Below are 22,661 nucleotides of genomic sequence, written 5' to 3'. Positions count from 1 at the left end.
TAAAGTTAACCTGGTGTTGTTAGACTTCTTAAAATGCCATTGAGCCAGAGATTAGAAAGGTCCCTGGTTCAATCACTACATTGTCCTCAGTTATGTGAACTCAAAGGGACAAGACATTGGAGGCGTTCATTAAAAGGAAAGCCTCCTGCTGCAGATCACTGTTCAACATCTCTTGCTGATAGAATTCCTGTGATGTTGGGGAAAGCACAGTAAGAAGTCTCACAACACCAGGTTAAAGTCCAACAGGTTTATTTGGTAGCAAATACCATAAGCTTTCGGAGCAATGCTCCTTCGTCAGATGGAGTGGTCCCTGTTCTCAAACAGGGCACAGATACAGAAATCAAATTACAGAATACTGATTAGAATGCAAATCTCTACAGCCAGCCAGGTCTTAAATGTACAGACAATGTGGGTGGAGGGAGCATTCAACACAGGTTAAAGAGATGTGTATTGTCTCCAGACAGTACAGCTTGTGAAATTGTGCAAGTCCAGGAGGCAAGCTGTGGGGGTTACTGATAATGTGACATAAATCCAACATCCCGGTTTAGACCGTCCTCTTGTGTGCGGAACTTGGCTATCAGTTTCTGCTCAGTGACTCTGCGCTGTCGTGTGTCATGAAGGCCGCCTTGGAGAACGCTTACCTGAAGATCCAAGGCTGAATGCCCGTGACTGCTGAAGTGCTCCCCCACAGGAAGAGAACAGTCTTGCCTGGTGATTGTCGAGCGGTGTTCATTCATCCGTTGTCGTAGCGTCTGCATGGTTTCCCCAATGTACCATGCCTCGGGTCATCCTTTCTTGCAGCGTATCAGGTAGACAACGTTGGCCGAGTTGTAAGAGTAGGTACCGTGTACCTGGTAGATGGTGTTCTCACGTGAGATGATGGCATCCGTGTTGATGATCCGGCACGTCTTGCAGAGGTTGCTGTGGCAGGGTTGTGTGGTGTCGTGGTCACTGTTCTCCTGAAGGCTGGGTAGTTTGCTGCGGACAATGGTCTGTTTAAGGTTGCGTGGTTGTTTGAAGGCAAGAAGTGGGGGTGTGGGGATGGCCTTGGCGAGATGTTCGTCTTCATCAATGACATGTTGAAGGCTCCGGAGGAGATGCCGTAGCTTCTCCGCTCCGGGGAAGTTCTGGACGACGAAGGGTACTCTGTCCACCGTGTCCCGTGTTTGTCTTCTGAGGAGGTCGGTGCGACCGACCTCCTCAGAAGACAAACACGGGACACGGTGGACAGAGTACCCTTCGTCGTCCAGAACTTCCCCGGAGCGGAGAAGCTACGGCATCTCCTCCGGAGCCTTCAACATGTCATTGATGAAGACGAACATCTCGCCAAGGCCATCCCCACACCCCCACTTCTTGCCTTCAAACAACCACGCAACCTCAAACAGACCATTGTCCGCAGCAAACTACCCAGCCTTCAGGAGAACAGTGACCACGACACCACACAACCCTGCCACAGCAACCTCTGCAAGACGTGCCGGATCATCAACACGGATGCCATCATCTCACGTGAGAACACCATCTACCAGGTACAAGGTACCTACTCTTGCAACTCGGCCAACGTTGTCTACCTGATACGCTGCAAGAAAGGATGTCCTGAGGCATGGTACATTGGGGAAACCATGCAGATGCTACGACAACGGATGAATGAACACCGCTCGACAATCACCAGGCAAGACTGTTCTCTTCCTGTGGGGGAGCACTTCAGCAGTCACGGGCATTCAGCCTTGGATCTTCAGGTAAGCGTTCTCCAAGGCAGCCTTCACGACACACGACAGCGCAGAGTCACTGAGCAGAAACTGATAGCCAAGTTCCGCACACATGAGGACGGTCTAAACCGGGATGTTGGATTTATGTCACATTATCAGTAACCCCCACAGCTTGCCTCCTGGACTTGCACAATTTCACAAGCTGTACTGTCTGGAGACAATACACATCTCTTTAACCTGTGTTGAATGCTCCCTCCACCCACATTGTCTGTACATTTAAGACCTGGCTGGCTGTAGAGATTTGCATTCTAATCAGTATTCTGTAATTTGATTTCTGTGTCTGTGCCCTGTTTGAGAACAGAGACCACTCCATCTGACGAAGGAGCAGTGCTCCGAAAGCTTATGGTATTTGCTACCAAATAAACCTGTTGGACTTTAACCTGGTGTTGTGAGACTTCTTACTGTGCTTACCCCAGTCCAACGCCGGCATCTCCACATCATGTTGGGGAAAGACAGGATCAGGCTTGGGTTCACCTGTGATACAAACACCACAAACTTACCCTCATTCGCTATCAAGCTGAGAGGTTCTGAACAGGATTTCAGAGGCAAATGCAAACAAAGATCTTCAAGAAATGAGGATGGTGTGGAACAAGTATTCAGAAAGAGAAGGCACCAGGAGTACGGAAGGACAGCAAATGGGATTTGATGGAAGAAGGCACTCTGCCGTGGGAAGCATAGCCTGGCGCAGTTTTCCGGAAGGGGCAATGTGCTATAGTCCCACCTAAGCCACGATTCTAGCGCTTTGACCAAATTTTGGGTCACTTGAACAATCATTCAAACAAAGAACAAAGAAAATTACAGCACAGAAAAAGGCCCTTCGGCCCTCCAAGCCTGCACCAACCACGCTGCCCGACTGAACTAAAACCTCCTATCCTTCCGAGGACCATATCCCTCCATTCCCATCCTATTCATGTACTTGTCAAGCCACCCGTTAAAAGTCACTACCATATCCGCTTCCACTACCTCCCCCGGCAGCGAGTTCCAGGCACCCACCACCCTCTGTGTAAAAAACCTGCCTTGTACATCTCCTTTAAGCATTGCCCCTCGCACCTTAAACCTATGCCCCCTAGTAATTGACTCTTCTAACCTGGGAAAAAGCTTCTGACTATCCACTCTGTCCATGCCCCACATAATCTTGTAGACTTCTATCAGGTCGCCCCTCAACCTCCGTTGTTCTAATGAGAACAAACCAAGTTTCTCCAACCTCGCCTCATAGCTAATGCCCTCCATACCAGGCAACATCCTGGTAAATCTTTTCTGTACCCTCTTCAAAGCCTCCACATCCTTCTGGTGGTGTGGCAACCGGAATTTAAGTAAGTAAAGCAAAGTTTATATATTAGGCACAAGCAGGCTTACATTCACACTGCAATGAAGTTACTGTGAAAATCCCCTAGTCGCCACACTCCAGCGCCTGTCTGGGTACACTGAGGGAAAATTTAGCATGGCCAATGCACCTAACCAACACATCTTTCGAACTGTGGGAAGAAACCGGAGCACCTGGAGGAAATCCATGCAGACACAGGGAGAATGTGCAAACTCCACACAGACAGTGACCCAAGCCGGGAATCGAACCCAGGTCCCTGGCGCTGTGAGGCAGCAGTGCTAATCACTGTGCCGCCCCAGAATTGAGCACTATATTCGAAGTGCAGCCTAACTAAGGTTCTATAAAGCTGCAGGTTGTATGGTAATTACCATTCAGTCGTAGTACTCTGTGCCCGAGGAACCACGAGAGTTGGACGGATCCACTTAGCAGCATTGATCCACTTGCATTTGACACTTGAAATTTCAATTTTAAGTTGTATTTTCAAGCCAATTAGATAGGGTCAGGAGATTTGTGAAAAGTGGTGTGGGAGATTCCTGCTGTTAGCCAAAGAGTTGCAATTGAATAAATCATCTTACCTGTTCAACTGTCATCTGCACCGCAGTGTGCACAGGAGCTTTGTAACTGGGACCAGGTCTTGCAGATCCCATTCCAGACCACATCTCAGCAATCTCGCCACCTGAAAAGAACTTCCAGTCAAACCACTATACTGTCTGATAATAGTTGATATCAACCAAATACAGTGTTATCCATTCTTCATCAACTCATTGGCAATTTACATTTGCATGATAAGATATAACTTTACATAGTGCTTCATAGCTGAGTGCCGTACTAGTCTCGGGGTAGGGAAGATGCACACCCAGGAGATGTGATCAAAACCACAAGGTGGTGGACATGGAAGGTTTTGTAGGCAGAAGGGATTTGAAGTGGAAATGATATAGAGAGGCAGTTTGCAAGTGTGAGCCTCATAGCTGATGCCTTCCTAACCAATGGTAAGGCAGATGGCCATATCGTATCCCAGCCTGGGTTCAGGTGGGTCAGGAGATTGGTGAGATCAAGCCCACTCCTGGGTCTCAAGTCCAATAATCCAGCCTTGTTCATCAGTAAAGTACTGAGGGAGCAAGACATTATCAGAGGTGCAGTCCTTTGGATAAGATAATAAAGTTAGGCCCCTAGTGGTGGCACAGTGGTTAGCACTGCTGCCTCACAGCACCACGGACCCAGGTTCGATTGCAGCCTTTGGTGACTGTCTGTGTGGAGTCTGCACGTTCTCCCCGTATCTGCGTGGGTTTCCTCCGGGTGCTCCGGTTTCCTCCCACACTCCAAAGATGTGCTGGTTAGGTGGATTAGCCATGCTCAATTGCCCCTTAGTGTCAGCAGGATGAGCAGGGTAAGTAGGTGGGTTTATGGGGACAGGGCCTGGGTGGGATTGTCATCGGTGCAGGCTCGATGGGCTGAATGGCCTCTTTCTGCACAGGAGGGATTCTATGATTTTATGAACTGTCCTCTTGTGTTGAAATAGCACTTTTCTAAGAGGAGATATGGAGTTCTCTGGTACTGTGGTTATCGTTTACCCCTCAACCAATAAAAACATATCATCAGGTCACTTATTTAATTGGTGCTTCAGGAAAGTTACTGTGCACAAATTGCCACCACATTCCTACATTATAATAGCGGATAAAAGCAAATTACTGCGGATGCTGGAATCTAAATCCAAAAGAGAAAATGCTGGAAAATCTCAGCAGGTCTGGCAGCATCTGTAAGGAGAGAAAAGAGCTGACGTTTCGAGTCCAGGTGACCCTTTGTCAAAGCAGCTTTGACAAAGGGTCATCTGGACTCGAAATGTCAAATCTTTTCTCTTCTTACAGATGCTGCCAGACCTGCTGAGATTTTCCAGCATTTTCTCTTTTGATTACAATAGTGGGTGTGTTTCAAAAATATCTCATTGGGTGCAGACTGCTTTAGATATGCAAATCTTTCTTGCTCGACCAGGATTTCTTTTATATTCATTCGTGGGACATGGATGTCGCTGGCTGGCCAGCATTTATTATCCATCCCGAGTTGACCGAGGGCAGTTAAGAGTCAACCACATTGCTGTGGCTCTGGAGTCACATGTAGGCCAGACATGGTAAAGACGGCAGATTTCCTTCCCTAAAGGACATTAGTGAACCAGATGGGTTTTTCTGACAATTGACAATGGTTTCATGGTCATCGGTAGATTCTTAATCCCAGATATTTTTTATTGAATTCAATTTCCAACACCTGCCGCGGCAGGATTCGAACCCAGGTCCCCAAAACATTAGCTGAGTTCCTGGATTACATAGTCTAGTGATAATACCACTATGGCATTGCCTCCCCCTAGGGAAGAGCAGAAGGCACAAAGCTGAGAGGTTCTGAACAGAATTTGAGAGGCAAATGCGAATAAAGATCTTAAAGAAATGAGGATGGTGGGGGACAAGTGCTCAGGAGAAGAGACCAGGAGTCTGGAAGGACAGCAGGATGCAATTTGATGGAAGGAGCCACTCCATCATGGCAATTGATGGGAGGCATAGCTTGGCACAGAGTTTTCTGGAAGGGGCAATGTGCTATGGTCCTGCCTGAGCCACGATTCTAGCACTTTGACCAGAACTTGGATCACTTGGCTGATGACCCCTTGCCCACATACTGAAGATTGGAGTTGGGACGTCCTGTTGAAGCTGTACAAGACATTGGGAAGACCACACATGGAATACTGTGTACAGTTCTGGTCACCCTATTATAGAAAGGATATTATTAAACTAGAAAGAGTGCAGAAAAGATTTACTAGGATGCTACTGGGACTTGATGGTTTGAGTTATAAGGAGAGGTTGGATAGACTGGGACTCTTTTCCCTGGAGCATAGGAGACTTAGGGGTGATCTTATAGAGGTCTATAAAATAATAAGAGGCATAGATCAGCGAGATAGTCAACATCTTTCTCCAAAGGTAGGGGAGTCTAAAACTAGAGGGCATAGGTTTAAGATGAGAGGGGAGAGATACAAAAGGGTCCAGAGGGCAATTTTTTCACCCAGAGGGTGGTGAGTGTCTGGAACAAGCTGCCAGAGGTAGTAGTAGAGGCGGGTACAATTTTGTCTTTTAGAAAGCATTTAGACAATTACATGGGTAAGATGGGTATAGAGGGATATAGGCCTAACGCAGGGCAATTGGGACTAGCTTAGGGGTTTAAAAAAAAAGGGTGGCATGGACAAGTTGGGCCGAAGGGCCTGTTTCCATGCTGTAAACCACTATGACTCGCTCTACTCTTAAGTAACAGGATTGTGGAAGGTTTTGTAGAGTTCCAAAATAACTAGGCTACTTTAAAAACCAGTATAATCGTTATCTAAATCAGTCAATAAAGATTTACCTTTTGTGGGAGGTGCCAGTTTAAACCCATGTCTCCTCAGCCTTTCCAGAACGGTGTCCCGATTTTCCTCTTTTCCCCAGAAGGAAAGCTGCACGGGCATGGTGAACACATTGTTAGCTCCATAAGGAACGACCCTATTAGGAAAAGAAAACCAGGGAGTTTTCCACAACTGTAATAATTCACCGACATTTCTCTCTCTCTGCCCACCACCCCACCCCATTAGCACTGAAGTTGTACAGATCCTTTCCTGCTTAATACAACAACAGTAGCCGACAGCAACCTGGGTCGTTCTCTTGTCAATTAGAAATACAAAAACCGCTGGCACACTGTGTCCCATCACTGTCCTTCCAGCTCTGAGAAACCTCTGGCCAGGCACATGACAGGATCATCAGCAGCACATGAAGCAGCCACGGCAGACAGGTATCATTCCCTCACCTAACACTAGCAACACAACATATAAGCTCAAGTATGCACTGACTAAGGGCATTAATTAGCCCTAGTCATTGCATAAACAATCTGTTATTTATAAAAGTGTCAGGACAAAAGTGTATAAACTCGATAAAATGGAACACTTGAAAAGAATCTGTATTCACCCTCCCCATAACGAACCAGCTTTAAGTAAGTAAGTAATTAAGTTTATTTATTAGTCACAAGTAAGGCTTACATTAACACTGCAATGAAGTTACAGTGAAATTCCCCTAGTCGCCACACTCCGGCACCTGTTCGGGTCAATGTACTTAACCAGCACGTCTTTCAGAATGTGGGAGGAAACCGGAGCAACTGACAGACACGGGGAGAACGTGCAAACTCCACACAGACAGTGACCCAAACTGGGAATTGAACCCGGGTCCCTGGCGCTGTGAGGCAGCAGTGCTAACCACTGTGCCACCCTAATGTACATGTTAATTCTGCTTCCACTTTCATATGCCCTCAGGGTTCTGTCTGTTGGTCAAGGGAGGGTCAAATTAAACAAAGTTCGCTCCAGAGGAGATGAGAAAAATGGCAAAAAGCATAACAGTGACTAAACAGTCACTAAAAAGCATAACAGTGACATGTCTGCGTGGGTTTCCTCCGGGCGCTCCAAAGACGTGCAGGGTAGGTTGACTGGCCATGGTCAATGAGCAGGGTTACAGGGATAGGGCGGGGGGGCTGAGCCAGGGTAAGATGCTCTTTCAGAGACTGGGTGTAGACTCGATGGGCCAAATGGCCTCCTTCTGCACTGCAGGGATTCTATGAAACTTCACACACCAAACAATTTTCTTTTAGATTCATTTCATACAAACATATGATTTAGGAGCAACAGTAGGCCACTCAGCCCCTTGAGCCTGCCCCACCATTGGATAAGATCATGATTGCTGAGCGGCACAGGGGCGCAGTGAGGCACTGCTGCCTCAGTGCCAGGAAACTAGATTCAATTCCCAGGTTGGGTCACTGTCTGTGTGGAGTTTGCACGTTCTCCCCGTGTCTGCGTGGGTTTCCTCCGGGTGCTCCCGTTTTCTCTCACAGTCCGAAAGACGTGCTGATTAAGTGCATTGGCCATGCTAAATTCTCCCTCAGTGTACCCGAACAGGTGCTGGAGTGTGGCGACTGGGGGATTTTCACTGTAACTTCATTGCAGTGTTAATATAAGCCTACTTGTGACACTAATAAATAAATAAACTTAAAAGACTGATCCAATTGTAAACTCAACTCCACATTCCCAACACGTCCCTGAATTCAGGCAAGCAGTTAAACAGGCTGTCGACAAGTTATTACTTGTTTTACACTGTCGCTGAAGATCATTCTCACCGTAACCCCACCCACTCCCAACCACTGGATTTACAATTCAATTTTGTCTGATTTTCCCCATGCAACCTTGATGCTGGTTTATTTCCTGTCCTGACAAACTATTTCACCAAAGTAAAATCTGCCCATAATTACACACCCGAGGCATTATGAATAACACAGCGCAGAACTGGAAGCTTTGCCCAGTCAGCCACTGTGGATAGTTATTGAGCAAAGTGCAAAAGGTGACACCTCGGAGTTTGTTGTCAACTTTACTGTTGTTGCTGCAGAGAGACGTGTAAAACGTGCTGTCAGATGATTTCCTCTGGTGCACTAATTGGAATGAATTTGTACCCTTTAAATCATGTTTCTGATTTCATTACACACGGCACACAGGAAAATCTGGCAAACACTCGGTGTGGAATAAGGAAAGAGCTTAAACCGAAAGAGAAAATGCTGGAAAATCTCATCAGGTCCGGCAGCATCTGTAAGAAGAGAAAAGAGCTGACGTTTTGAGTCCAGATGACCCTTTGTCAAAGCCCTTTGGGACTTTGTACCCTTTGGGGCTTTGACAAAAGGGTCATCTGGACCCTTGATGGTTGAGTTATAAGGAGAGGCTGGATAGACTAGGACTTTTTTCTCTGGAGCGTAGGAGGCTGAGGGGTGACCTTATAGAGGTCTATAAAATAATGAGGGGCATAGACAAGGTAGATAGTCAATATCTTTTCCCAAAGGTAGGGGCGTCTAAAACTAGAGGGCATAGGTTTAAGGTGAGAGGGGAGAGATACAAAAGTGTCCAGAGGGGCAATTGTTTCCACACAGAGGGTGGTGAGTGTCTGGAACAAGCTGCCAGAGGTAGTAATAGAGGCGGGTACAATTTTGTCTTTTAAAAAGCATTTAGATAGTTACATGGATAAGATGGGCATAGAGGGATATGGGCCAAATGTGGGCAATTGGGATTAGCTTAGGGGTTTTTTAAAAAATGGCGGCATGGGCAAGTTGGGCCGAAGGGCCTGTTTCCATGCTGTAAACCTCTATGACTCTATGTTTCCCATATCGAATCTCGACAGAGCAGAAGGAGGTATTCAGCCCAACGTGCCTGCAGTGACCACAATCCCACCCAGGCCCTATCCTCGTAACCACACGTATTTACCCTGCTAATCCCCTAACACTAAGGGGCAATTTATCATGGCCAATCCACCAAACCTGAAAATCCTTGGACTGTGGGAGGAAACCGGAGCACCCAGAGGAAACCCACAGTGCAGCACTCTCCCAGTTGTCAACCAGAGGCTCAGGCTAGACCAGGTGTTCAAGTCCTGAATCCACATCCTTCTGACTCAAAGACAAGAGTGATACCAATTAAGTCAAACTGACAAGTATAAAAGGGCACTTTCTTTACATCCAGCCCATGACGTCAAGTGCCAGGCATGCCAATGTCTAATCGCCCATGGTGCAATGCATTGTTCTACCAACGTACTGGGCACCACAATGATACAAACTTGGCAACTGTCTGCACTTAACAGCTCTGAATCTCAGACCAGGCAACACAAGGTAAAATGCTTTCCGTCACAGATTTGATACAGCAATGGAATTTATATTCAAATTTCACATCTTAATACAAAGTTAAACACAGCCCACCTTTTCCAACGTACTGGTGGAATTCATAAAATGTCCACTCTGAACAGAGTCTCTTAGTGTCCTGTAGCTCAGAACTGAACAGGTTTACTCACCCTTCAACCCTGGCGAGTCTGTTGTCCAGGATGAAGGCCAGGGGTACTGCCAACTCCCGCTTGATATGTCCCACCTGAATACCATTCACATTATTTACTTGGACTGCATTACTGTCGTAGGGATTGTTTGGTTCTCGTTGAAGTGCCACCATTTCATTATTGCTCACCTAACACAAGTTTTTAAAAAAAAAGTGTTACTGAAATTGCATTTCCATATTCATCCGGAATTTTACGTTATTACAACTCCAGCACAATACTTTCACAAGACTATGTTCTGCGCATGCATGCATCGATGCCCCCAAGATGAGATTTCCTCCAGCAAACAAGGAAGTTTTCAAGAGCAGCTCTTGTTGCAAGTGCTGGACAATTATCAACACTTAAACACATTATAAAACTGTTCTTAAATTAATAAATGTTTTTTTTCATACAATAATTAATATTAGGGCTTTGTTTAGAAAAGGTAAGTAACCATTAAATTGACCAACATCATGAATGTGAGAAAAATGTTCCGATGCATTAGAATACATTATCCAGTGGAGAAAATATTCTTCTGCTTTGAAGAATATTCATATACTGGCTTGACTGTTTCAATCTTCCCCTGTCTTTTCTTTGAAGCCACTCTGACATTTGTCCCAGTTTTCAAGTTTGAACAGATAAATGAGTGTTTTTCAAAGACTTCAAAAGTCCGTGATCAGGTCCTTTATCCTTGATCTGCTCTTTTGTCCATGTTTGAACCAAGGATGTTATGAGGTTTTTGAATATCGATGTAATTTTTGACCATTTCATATTTTGAAGAGCTTGGAAATGTATTAGACAATGAGACAGTTAGTAACAGACTTCTGGGGGATCCAGACAGATTGGTGAATGGACAGACCCATGGCAAATGAATTTTAACACAGATGCGTAAAGCTTATATTTTGGTAGGAAGAATGAGGAGAGCTGTATAAACTGAATGGTGCAATTTTTAGAGGGGCTTCAAGAACAGAGACACTTGGGACTGTGGCCGGAATTTTACCGGTACGCCTGCCCAGATTCCGGGGACAGGCGAGGCTTGGAGAATGGCATTCTCCGTGGGCCTCGGGCAGAATCATATGAACCTTAGGGGGACGTGCCGGTAAAATTCCGCCCTGTATATGCTGTGACGATACTGTGCCTTTAAGAAATGTATTTGAGTCATGTTTCTTGTGCAGGGTCTGTTTTAGCAGTTTGCTTTATTATCGGTGCCGTCTTGTCTGTACACAGCAGTTCCTGTGTTACTGCAGTAGCATAATTGATCTTAATTGCTACAGTGTTTGTTTTAATCTGGACTAATGTGAGGATGTTATTTTAGTCTTTTCCCCTGGCGGTTTTCAGAGTGGGGCTCGAATAGGTCGACTAACAAGTAAGGTCAGGTGACTGGATGGAGCTAGGCTTACACAAAATAATAAAGCCAGTTGCTGCAGAGAAAAGTAGCCCTTTCTCTGCCTGAAGTCTGGAGACTGGGATCTGCCAGAGAGTAGGTTTATTTCTCTGAAGCCCTGCTACTTGAGAATATATCCTTCTCTGGAAATTGCTATAAGAGTCAGACGGCAGGTGTATTTCTGTATCTGTCCGGGGGAGTTAAAAGGCTGAGAATCTAGCATCCACCTGAACATACCTGTTTTTTGCTGCTAATTGATTCTGAAGTTAGATTTATGTCTATAGGAATATTGTTTAAATTGGAACTATAGAGATGGATAGTTAAGAATTATACTTTGTCATGTTTCAGCATTTTAACTGGTAAAAGTTTTGTTAATTTTTTTTGTTATATTCTAACTGTGTTCTAAAATAAAGTTTTTTCGGATAAAAGCTTCCGAGGGAGTCAATTGAATCATACCTGGAGTGAAACAATTTATGCTCACCAATGCCAAAATCAAATGTAAAAGTTGGGGTCTAGACTAATATACCTTGGAGTTTCTAATCTGGTCCCTAACAGTACACAAATCTTTGGAAGGTGTCAGGACACTGGAAGGGGTGTAGAGAAGATTCATTAGGTTGATTCAGGAGTTGAGAGGGTTGGCTTATGAGGAGAGACTGAGTAGACTGGGACTATACTCATTGAAATTCAGAAGAATGAGGGGGTATCCAGAAACATATAAGATTATGAAGGGAATAGATAAGATAGAAGCAGGGAGGTTGTTTCCACTGGCAGGTTAAACTAGAACTAGGGGGCATGGCTTCAAAATAAGATTTAGCACTGAGTTGAGGAGGAACTTCTTCACCCAAAGGGTTGTGAATCTGTGGAATTCCCTGCCCAGTGAAGCAGTTGAGGCTACCTCATTGAATGTTTTTAAGGCAAGGATAGATAAACTTTTGAACAGTAAAGGAATTATGGTGAGCGGGTGGGTAAGTGGAGCTGAGTCCACAAAAAAGATCACCCATGAGCTTGTTGAATGGCGGAGCGGGCTCGAGGGGCCAGATGGCCTAGTCCTGCTCCTAGTTCTTATGTTCTTATAACACATTGAGAAGGCTGTTAAAAAGCATATGGGATCCTTGACTTTATTAGTAGAGGCATAGAGTTTAAAAACAAGGATATTATGGAAAATCCTTATGAACCACTAGTTAGGCCTCAGCTGGAGGGTTGTGCTGATTCTTGAGTAACACACATAAGCAAGGATGCCAAGAGAGGATGAAGAACAGCTTTACTAGGATGAGAGTATCAGTTACGTGAGAAACTAGATAAGCTGGGAAGGGTAAGAGGTCATTCGACGAGAAGGTTTCGAAAATCGTTAATGGTTCAGATGGAGTAAATAATGAGAAACTGTTTCCACTAGCAGAAGGATCAATAACCAGAAGACAAAGATGAAAGGTGATGGATGAAGTAGCAGTTGTTCTATCTTTCCTCATGTTACATGGGCTCACCACAATCCTGGTTCACCACCTCCATATCAACAAACACTTTGTGGATTTGGCAGGTGGTTTTACAGCCAGATGCCCTCCCTGTTGTCAACCCTCCCTATTCAACTACCTAGCAACAGCACCGATGCACAATGGCCTGCCTGCACTAGTGGCTGGGCTTTTTCCTAGCCAACAAGTCCTGAAGTGGGATTCAAAACCAGAGCCTTCCGGCTCAGAGGCAGGGCAGCTGCCTATCAAGTCATTCCAGCTCCTGACAAAGGTACCAGAGGTAACAGGGGAAAAATATTAAATATATTTGGTTAGTTGTGATCTTGAATGCATTGCCTGCAAGGGTGGTGGTGTAGATTCATTCACAATTCCCAAAAGAGAATTGGAGATCATTTTCTTTTTATTACAGGGCTTTAGGAAGAGGGAACAGGAGTAGGGTGAAATGGGATTTTGGAACATGTTCATTGGTCATATCAAACAGAGCAGTTTCACTCCAATAGCTGCAACTAAAAACACACAACACTTTTTTTGGAAAGAGGAGGAAGGGGGGAATGGGAACTGTCATTTTAACTGATGAATTCAAGGAGATGATGGGGAGGAAGACTACAACAGCAAGAAGAATAAGTAGATAATAAAACGGAGAAGCACACCACTTACAATATATTCCTGGATTCATAGAATCATAAAGAATCCCTACAGTGCAGAAAGAGAGCATTCAGCCCTTCAAGCCTGTACCAACAACAATCCCACCCAGGCCCTACCCCCCTAACCCCACATATTTACCTGCTAATTTCCCTGACACTAAGAGGCAATTTAGCATGGCCAATCGACCTAACCCGCACATCTTTGGACTGTGGGAGGAAACCGGAACACCTGGGGGAAACCCACGCAGACACGGGGAGAACGTGCAAACTCCACACAGACAGACAGTCACTCGAGGCCAGAATTGAACCCGCCCTGGCGCTGTGATGCAGCCGTGCAAACCATTCTGCCACCGTGCCACCAATTGTCACTGATGCAGGACTAATTAGTTCTGCCAATATCTTTACGTTTCAGAGGAAAATGAACAAAAAGAGAGAACGTTTGATAATGTGATCCGTGACGCCCAAAAAGTATTATGAAACATAAATAAACTTTGTCTTGAACCCCGCTGATGTTCAACGCAAAGGCATCCCAAATCCCAGAAGGGAAACTTGGAACGTCGGTTCTTAACTATTTATTTTTGTGATAATGTGAAAAGAGATTAAACCCAGTGAGGAAAGGGGCCTTATTGTAAATTATTCAAATAATTAAAAAAATTATTAAACTCTAAAACACACAACAAGAAAGGCAACAATAAAGAATAACATTTATAATTAACTGCAATAATGGTTACCCAGACAGTTGCTTAAATTACCCCCCAATCTAAATCTACTTTCCTAAACTCTGAGAATACACCTTCCCCAAAACAACATCCCATAGGTTTCAATGATGATGAGCCAAATCTAGCGAAGGCCTGGATAGAGTGGACGTGGAGAGGATGTTTCCATTAGTAGGAAAATTTAGAACCAGAGGGCACAACCTCAGGCTAAAGGGACGATCCTTTAAAACAGACATGAGGAGGAATTTCTTCAGTCAGAGAGTGGTGAATCTGTGGAACTCTTTGCTGCAAAAGGCTGTGGAGGCCAGGTCATCGAATGTCTTTAAGACAGAGATAGATAGGTTCTTGATTAATAAGGGGATCAGGGGTTATGGGAAAAAGACAGGAGAATGGGGATGAGAAAAATATCAGCCATGATTGAATGGCGGAGCAGACTCGATGGACTGAGTGGCCTAATTCTACTCCTATGTCTTATGGTCTAAACATATACTACACGGGAACTGTAGCTGTCTTTTGGAAAATCTTTCTTCTAGTTTAGAGTAGAAACTATGAGGTCTAAAAGAAACAGCCTTCTTCTGCTTTCTTTTTCCCCACAGCATGACTCTCAGAGAACTCTGCTTTGCAACTGGGCGTTGCTATGGCCTAGCTCCCTAGGCTGCTAGTCTCCACAGTATCTGTTTCACCCGGCTACTAGGCTAATCCGCACCTCACAACTCCCCAGTGCAGCTAAATCATTCATTTAATTCCAGGCTCCTAACACAATGTACAGGATACATTTTCCTTAAATGTTTTTAAATAGAACTTATTCATCTAGATTTTTCCAATCAACCTATTTTAATGAGTAACCGTGGGTTACCACATTTAAGCGGGGCTGGTTATAAAATGTAGGCCATTTTGTACGATTTAGATGAATGAAGAGTTATCAAATGCACTGGAGTCTATGGTGATCTTTGTACCAAAAACAGCAAACTCCTGATCAATTATTTTAATTGATTCACTCAGTGAAACTCAAATACAAAAAGTCATCAAAAAGTAAAATGTTGGTCTTCACCGGAAGGTGGTGAGAATCCAGAAGTGCAAAGGGAATGGTGCTTCAGTTGTACAGAGACTTTTTTCAGATTCCATCTGCCATGCTGCAATCTGTTTTGGGTTCTTCACCTCAGGAACAATACATTGGCCCAGGAGGTGATAGGGATAGGGATGTTTTGCTGCAATTGTATAGGGCATTGGTGAGACCACACCTGGAGTATTGTGAGCAGTTTTGGTGTCCTTATCTGAGGAAGGATGTCTTTGATATAGAGGGAGTGCAGTGGAGGTTTACCAGGCTGATTCCTGGGAAGGCAGGTCTATCATATGAGGAGAGACCAAGTCAGTTAGGATTGTATTCATTGGAATTTAGAAAAGTGAGAGGGGAATCTCAAAGAAACTTATAAGGGGTTATAAGAGGGTTAGACAGGGTAGATTCAGAAAGAATGTTCCCAATGGTGGGGGAGTCCAGAACTAGGGGTCATAGCTTGAGGATAAGGAGTAAATCTTTTAGAACAGAGGTGAGGAGAAATTTCTTCACCCAGAGAGGTAAATCTGTGGAATTCACTACCACAGATTGTAGTTGAGGCCAAAACATTGTCTGATTTCAAGAAGAAATTAGATATAGCTCTTGGGGCTAAAGGGATCAAGGGATAGGGGGGGAAGGCGGGATCAGAATATTGAATTTGATAATCAGCCATGATCAAAATGAATGGTGGATCACGTTCGAATGTTTCTATGTTGCGCAGATTAACCAGAATAATGCCAGGATCAACAAGTTAAATTGGGGGGTGCTGGTTACGTAAACCTGGTTTGCATTTCCAGGAGTTTTGAAAGTTGTGTGGAAGCTAATTGAGGTGCTTAAAGCAATTCGATAAGAGTAGATACCGAAAAGCCATTCCGAGAGGGATAAGAGAGCACAGTAAAGCTTATAGCTAAGCCATTTAGGAGTGAAATCAGGAAGCACTTCAGCACATCACACTCCCCCCACCCCCGCCCCCGCCCCCACTCACCACCACCACCCCCAGCCCACAATACAAATAGTAGAAATTAAAGGAATATGGGTAGCATGTTAAGACTGAGAATATATATTTTTTAATGACAGTATTCACGGACAGGGGTCAAAGACAAATAAATGCAACTGATGTGCAGACCAGAGAAACCCTTAATAAAAAGGAAACTAGAACAAAAATGGAGACCTTTGCCCAGAAGATAATGCAAAGTTGCAATCGGATCCATGCAGTGGTTCAAAAGCAATAAACTGCAGACTTGACATTGCACCATCAAACCCATTTACTTTTCCAAACACACAATAGCTTCAATTTGTCTGTCTGGCAGCCTCTCAGCGATACGAAGATTCTAAACTTTCACATACTCCAGTTAAATGTTGGGAAGATTGAAGCCATTGTCTTCGCTCCTCACCTGCACCCTTGCCAATGATTCCATCCTTCTCCCTACCGGATTTTGGAGACTAAAACAGACCGTTCGCAATCGTGGTGGGCATACTTCACCCTGAGATGAGCTGCCAGTCACATATCCACACCTTCTCCAAGTCCCTAACCCATCACCTCTGTGCTCGCTGATCTAAACTGGCTCCCAGTCAAGCAACGCCTCCATTTAATAAAAAACTGTCTTCCTTGTTTTCAAATCCATCCATGGTCTGACCCTTCCCCTCCAGCCCCACAACCTCCGAGACATCTGCACTCATCTAATTCTGACCTCTCGAGCAACCCGATGTTGATGTTTCACCATGACTACCTGTGTCTTCATTTGCCTGGGCCCCAAATCTTGTCATTTTCTCCCTCTCCACCACTTTCCTTCTTTTCCATCCTTTGAGACAGTCCTTAAAGCCTTCCACTTTGACCAAACTTTTAGTTACCTACTCTGATATTGCTTTATGTGAGTCAGTGTCTCAATGTTTAAAAAGTTTATCATCCATCTTGGGACATTTAATTATGTTAAAGGAATTTTATAAATATTTGGCATTTAACCAATGTGCCAGCATGGGCGGCACAGTGGTTAGCACTGCTGCCTCACAGCACAAGGGACCCGGGGTCAATTCCAGGTCATGGTCTGTGTGGAGTTTGCACATTCTTCCCATGCCTGCGTGGGTTTCCTCCGAGTGCTCCGGTTTCCTCCCACACTCCAAAGAAGGTTAGATGGATTGGCCAGGTTAAATTGCCCCTCAGATGGGGCAATTAGGGGGTTGCTCAGTCATCTGATGAAGGAGCAGTGCTCCGAAAGCTCGTGATTCCAAATAAACCTATTGGACGTTAACCTGGTGTTGTGAGACTTCTTACTGTGTCAGAGGGTTAGCAGGGTAAATACATGGGATTACAGGGATAGGGCCTGGATGGGATTGTTGTCAATGCAGGCTTGATGGGCCAAGAGGCCTCCTTCTCCACTGTAGTGATTCCATGAATCTCTACACAAATCTCTTCAATTGGTTATTGCATTTTTCATGCAAGACAAACTGAAAGTTTAACGTGAATGCAGAAAGTTAATGTTACACTGCGATGGGAGAGAGAGCAGTCTTACCACTCCAGTGTAATAACGCATCCCAACCACATTCCCACGTAGGTTTCCAAATAAAACAGAATCCAGATCCTCATCAGGTGCTGCAGCATCATCCGTTAACGTGCGGTTTATCATCTGGGATAGCGACTCCTCCGGGTCCGGAGCAAAAAGGAAACTGCCATCGGAAAACTGGGATGCAGATCGTCCCCCCAGATATTGGGAACTGTACCAATTCCGCCAAAACAACATGCTGCAGGAGCAAAAGGAAAACCAACTGTTATCGTGTTTAGGAGAATGACAAGCTATTTAAACCGACAGCACTTCAAGCTGTCTCACCGCATGCACCATGAGACACAGCAAATGCTTGTTGCTGTGCACATCACAAACTCTCCATTTTAATAAGAGCTCCTGTATTAATTTAGAAACAAGCTCCAACTCTTGCTGTGCTGTAAAACTCTCAACTTTTCTCTTTAACTGAACCGCAATCTAAGAGTGATGCTTTACATTTAAATAACAACTCCTATTTTAAAAAATAATTCATTGCTATCTCAAAGAGTTACAAAGTTAATGTGCAGAGTGGACGGGGTAATCCATCTCCGTGCTTGCTCCAAAAAACAATTCAAATTCAATCCAATTCATGTCCCCCACTAAAGAGACAGACTAAATCCAAGCTGGCAAGAACAGGCATTACACTTGATCTCGGACTTGATCTTAGCCAAAAAGTTTTGTTTTGCAAGAATATACCTTATTCATAAAATATCTGAAAGGAACAGTGCAAAACATTTCAAATTGACTAAACAGGAAAGTGCAATGATATTCACATTGTCTGCAGAGATCAAAATGCACTCTGAGCTGCTTCAACACAGTAAGGAGAACACTACAGGAGAACATTCCAATATTTTCAATACAGAAATTACAATGCTGTTAAAATCATACACATAGGTCATGTTACATTTCCTTTATACTGTCAGGATTAAGCTTGTTGTCCTAGTGGTTTTACACCGTCACCAGCCCCTCGGCGTACATTGGCTTAGCCAAACGGTTGTTATGAGTAAACTAGGACATGTGTCTAACTGTGGGAGATGGCCCCATGCCTTCTCCTGGGAGTACAGCAGTGAGCACCTCTTTCACTTTCCAATGTCCCAGAGAAAAAAAATTTAAAAAATTAGCTTCGCCATGTCCCTGAAATTAAATAAGAGTTCAAAACTAACATTCCAGAACTGAAATGTTTCCTAAATATCATTGAATCTCTTAAGTGCAGTGGGAGGCCATTCAGCCCATCGAGTCTGCACCGACCACAATCCCACCCAGGCCCTATCCCTGCAAACCCACATATTTATCCTGCTAATCCCCCTGACACTAATGGGCAATTTAACATGGCCAATCAACATCTTTGGAAACCGAGGCACCTGGAGGAAACCCACACAGACACAACGTGAAAACTCCACACAGTTACCCAAGGCTAGAGTCGAACCCAGGTCCCTGGCACTGTGAGGCAGCAGTGCTAACCACTGAGCCAGCATACCGCTCTATATATTTACAAAAATATATTCTGTAAAAGGGTTAAAACATAATTAGCAAGCAGATTGGTTGCACAGACTGCAAAGCCTATATTCAGACAAGAATTTTTTGAGATAGTAGTGGGGGGAGCATCCTACAGATGTTGACCCTTCCAACACGATGTGTGTCAAATACCTACAGAGAAAAGTCTCTGGAGTCTGTGAAAGAGTCCACTTTCGAAATCAGCATGAACAACACTAGATTTGTAACTGAAAGTGGTTTTAGATGGAATACGTTGAGATTGTTTGAATACATTTTTTTTAAAAAAAGGAGGGCCAATGAGGGCCTCTGTCAATGATACATTTGAAAGGTTTGCATCTTTTGACCCCAGGGATCTGACTCTGGTTTCGGTGCAGATTACAGAGTGGAGTGCAATGTCGGTCCACCTCCTGTTTTACTCGTGATTAAAAAGCGACTGCATGTCGCGGCAAGGTTGAAAGCTTTGCTGTGCTTTTTTGTCATTTCAGATCACTCGCGTCCAAGAACGGGGGCGGGGGGGGGAACAAAATCTCCCGTTGGCCCCCTTCCTGACAGATCAGGCCCCAAAACAAGGCTGGTGAGTCATTCTCACCCTCCACCATCTCCATTCTCCCTCCCCACCCCCGAGATCTGACATTTCCCCTGGATTACTAATCTTTACAGCAAAACAGACATGAGCATGGATGTAAACGCACAATGTTAAAAGCACAACATTTAGCCACAGCTCCTGTGTTTATGCAGAGCTCAGCCAAAGGCCAACCCTTCTCACAAAAACACACACACTTTCTATATAAAGCCCCCAGCTCTTTAAACCGCGCACACACACAAAGCTTTATTCTACCTCTGCAAACAATGGGCAATCTTCAGGGCAAAATCAAATCTTCCCTCCTGTCAGTGATTTACAAACAACAACAAGAAGGGCCTGGGAAATGAGACAACATTCAGGCAGCAGCAGCACTCCACAACACCGCCTCCTGGACATTTCCCATTCCCTGGCAAGCCCTCCATTGATTGACAGCGGATTTCAGCCATTCACAGCGGCCCCTCGACCCCTTCCAGCCTATCAGAGCAGCGAGGAGGCGGGACCGCCGCCACGCACAGCGTCAGTGATACAATCAAATGGATACAGTGTAGCAGCCAATCAGGTATCACTTGTCATTCTAATTCATAAAGGCAGGATGTTGCTTTCTGGCCCTGCTTGTAAATATTGCCAAACATGCTGAATGTTTCTTTTTAAGGCTGTAAATAAAAGTAAAGTTTATTTATTCATCACAAGTAAGGCTTACATTAACACTGCAATGAAGTTACTGTGAAATTCCCCTAGTCGCCACACTCTGGCACAGTCCTGCTCCTGTTTGGGTCAATGCACCGAACCAGCACGTCTTTCGGAATGTGGGAGGAAACCAGGTCGCCCGGAGGAAACCCACGCAGACACGGGGAGAATGTGCAAACTCCACACAGACAGTAACCCCATCAAACCCGGGACCCTGGCGCTGTAAAGCAGCAGTGCTAACCACTGCGCTACTGTGCCGCCCCACAGCTCTTATATCCCACAGCTCTTATATCCCACAGCTCTTATATCCCACAGCTCTTTGATTTGTTTCAGTTTATTTATTCTTGTCACAAGTAGGCTTACATTAGCACCGCAATGAAGTCATTGTGAAAATCCCCGAGTCGCCACACTCCGGCGCCTGTTCGGGTACACTGAGGGAGAATTTAGCATGGCCAATACACCTAACCAGCATGACACGGTGGCACAGTGGTTAGCACTGCTGCATCAGAGCGCTAGACACCCGGGTTCAATTCCGGCCTCGGGTCACTGTCTGTGTGGAGTTTGCACGTTCTCTCCGTGTTTCCTCCCACACTCCTAAGATGTGCGGGTTAGGTTTATTGGCCATGCTAAATTGACCCTAGTGTCAGGGGGATCAGCAGGGTAAATATGTGGGGTTATGGCAATAGGGCCCAGATGGGATTGTGGGCAGTGCGGACTCGATGGGCTGAACGGCCTCCTTCTGCTCTGTAGGGGTTCTATAATTCTATGACTTTTGGACTGTGGGAGGAAACCGGAGCACTCGGAGGAAACCCATGCAGACATGGGGAGAATGTAGACTCTGCACAGAGAATGACCCAAGCCAGGAATCGAACTCGGGTCTCTGGTGCTGTGAGGCAGCAGTGCTAACCACTGTGCCACCCAAATATTGTGAAACACGCTGAATATTTATTTTAATGCTGGTGCTGTAAATATCCCACAGGTCTCCTTTGATTTGATTTATTGTCACATGTATTAACATACAGGAAAAAGTATTGTTTCTTGTGCACTGTACTGGCAAAGCATACCGTCCATAGAGAAGGAAAGGAGAGAATGCAGAATGTAGTGTTACAGTCATAGCTGGGGTGTAGAAAAAGATCAACTTGGTGACAGGAAAGTTAATAGAATGTTATCACTTATTGCAAGGGGAATTGAACACAAAAATAGGGAGGTTACGCTTCAGTTACCTGACGAAGGAGCAGCGCTCCGAAAGCTAGTGGCTTTTGCTACCAAATAAACCTGTTGGACTTTAACCTGGTGTTGTGAGGCTTCTTGCTCAGTTATACAGGCCATTGATCAGACCACCTCTAGAATACTGTGTACAGTATCAGTCTCCTTATCTAAGGATGTATATGCAATGGAAGCAGTTCAGAGAGTATTCCGCAAGCTGGATCCAGACCTTCCTGTCACTTGCCATTTCAACACATCATCCTGTTCTCTTATCCACATGTCCGTCCTTGCAACATTCCAGTGAAGCCCAGGGCAAACTGGAGGAAAACCACCTCATCTTCTCTGTTGGCACTTTACAGCCTTCTGGAGTTAACATTGAGTTCAACAACTTCAGAGCATGAACTCTTTCCTCCACCTCCAGTCCATTTCCATTTATTTGATTATTTTTAATCTTATTAATTAATTTCATTCCTTCATATTCTTATCATTATTTTCAATTTTCATTTCTCCCATCAGTTAATTGATCCACTTCTTAAAAATCTCGCTTTTCAACTTTCCCCCCTCCCCCCCACACCACTCAGGCTTTTGCCACATGCCTCAGGTTGTCCTTTGACACTCAGCTACTTTGTTCTTCCATTTACATATTCCAATCTCTTAACATGCCACTATTAGTACCATTCTCAGCCACGATCATCGTCATTTACATTCCCTTTGTCTTTCTATGACATCAATGTCAAGTACAACCCCACTCCCCCTCACCCTCACCCTTACAGTATAAGTTTTGTCCTATTTTCTGTCTTCAGTTCTGACGAAGGGTTATTCAGTCTCGAAGCTTTGGCTCTATTCTCTCTCCACAGATTCTGTCAGACCTGCTGAGATTTTCCAACATTTTCTGTTTTTGTTCACTAAACTA

At 44.8% G+C, this 22,661-nt stretch overlaps 1 protein-coding gene across 1 annotated transcript in view; it reads right to left on the bottom strand.

Annotated features, from left to right (window-relative positions):
- hltf (helicase-like transcription factor) overlaps positions 1-20,274 on the bottom strand; it is a 92,851-nt gene extending 72,577 nt beyond the window's left edge. Inside the window, exons 1-5 of the mRNA XM_078205380.1 lie at positions 20,111-20,274; positions 17,752-17,980; positions 9,963-10,129; positions 6,469-6,602; positions 3,666-3,766 (exon numbers count right to left, since the gene is read on the bottom strand). Of these exons, the coding sequence (XP_078061506.1) occupies positions 3,666-3,766; positions 6,469-6,602; positions 9,963-10,129; positions 17,752-17,979 (630 nt within the window). The 5' untranslated portion in view covers position 17,980; positions 20,111-20,274. The remainder of the gene's footprint in view (positions 1-3,665; positions 3,767-6,468; positions 6,603-9,962; positions 10,130-17,751; positions 17,981-20,110) is intronic.
- Between the last annotated feature and the right edge of the window lie 2,387 nt (positions 20,275-22,661).

This window comes from Mustelus asterias, chromosome 3 (assembly GCF_964213995.1).
Source record: "Mustelus asterias chromosome 3, sMusAst1.hap1.1, whole genome shotgun sequence".
NCBI lineage: Eukaryota > Metazoa > Chordata > Chondrichthyes > Carcharhiniformes > Triakidae > Mustelus > Mustelus asterias.
The sequence above is the reverse complement of the archived record's forward strand: the minus strand, read 5'-3'. Positions and strand labels throughout refer to the sequence as shown.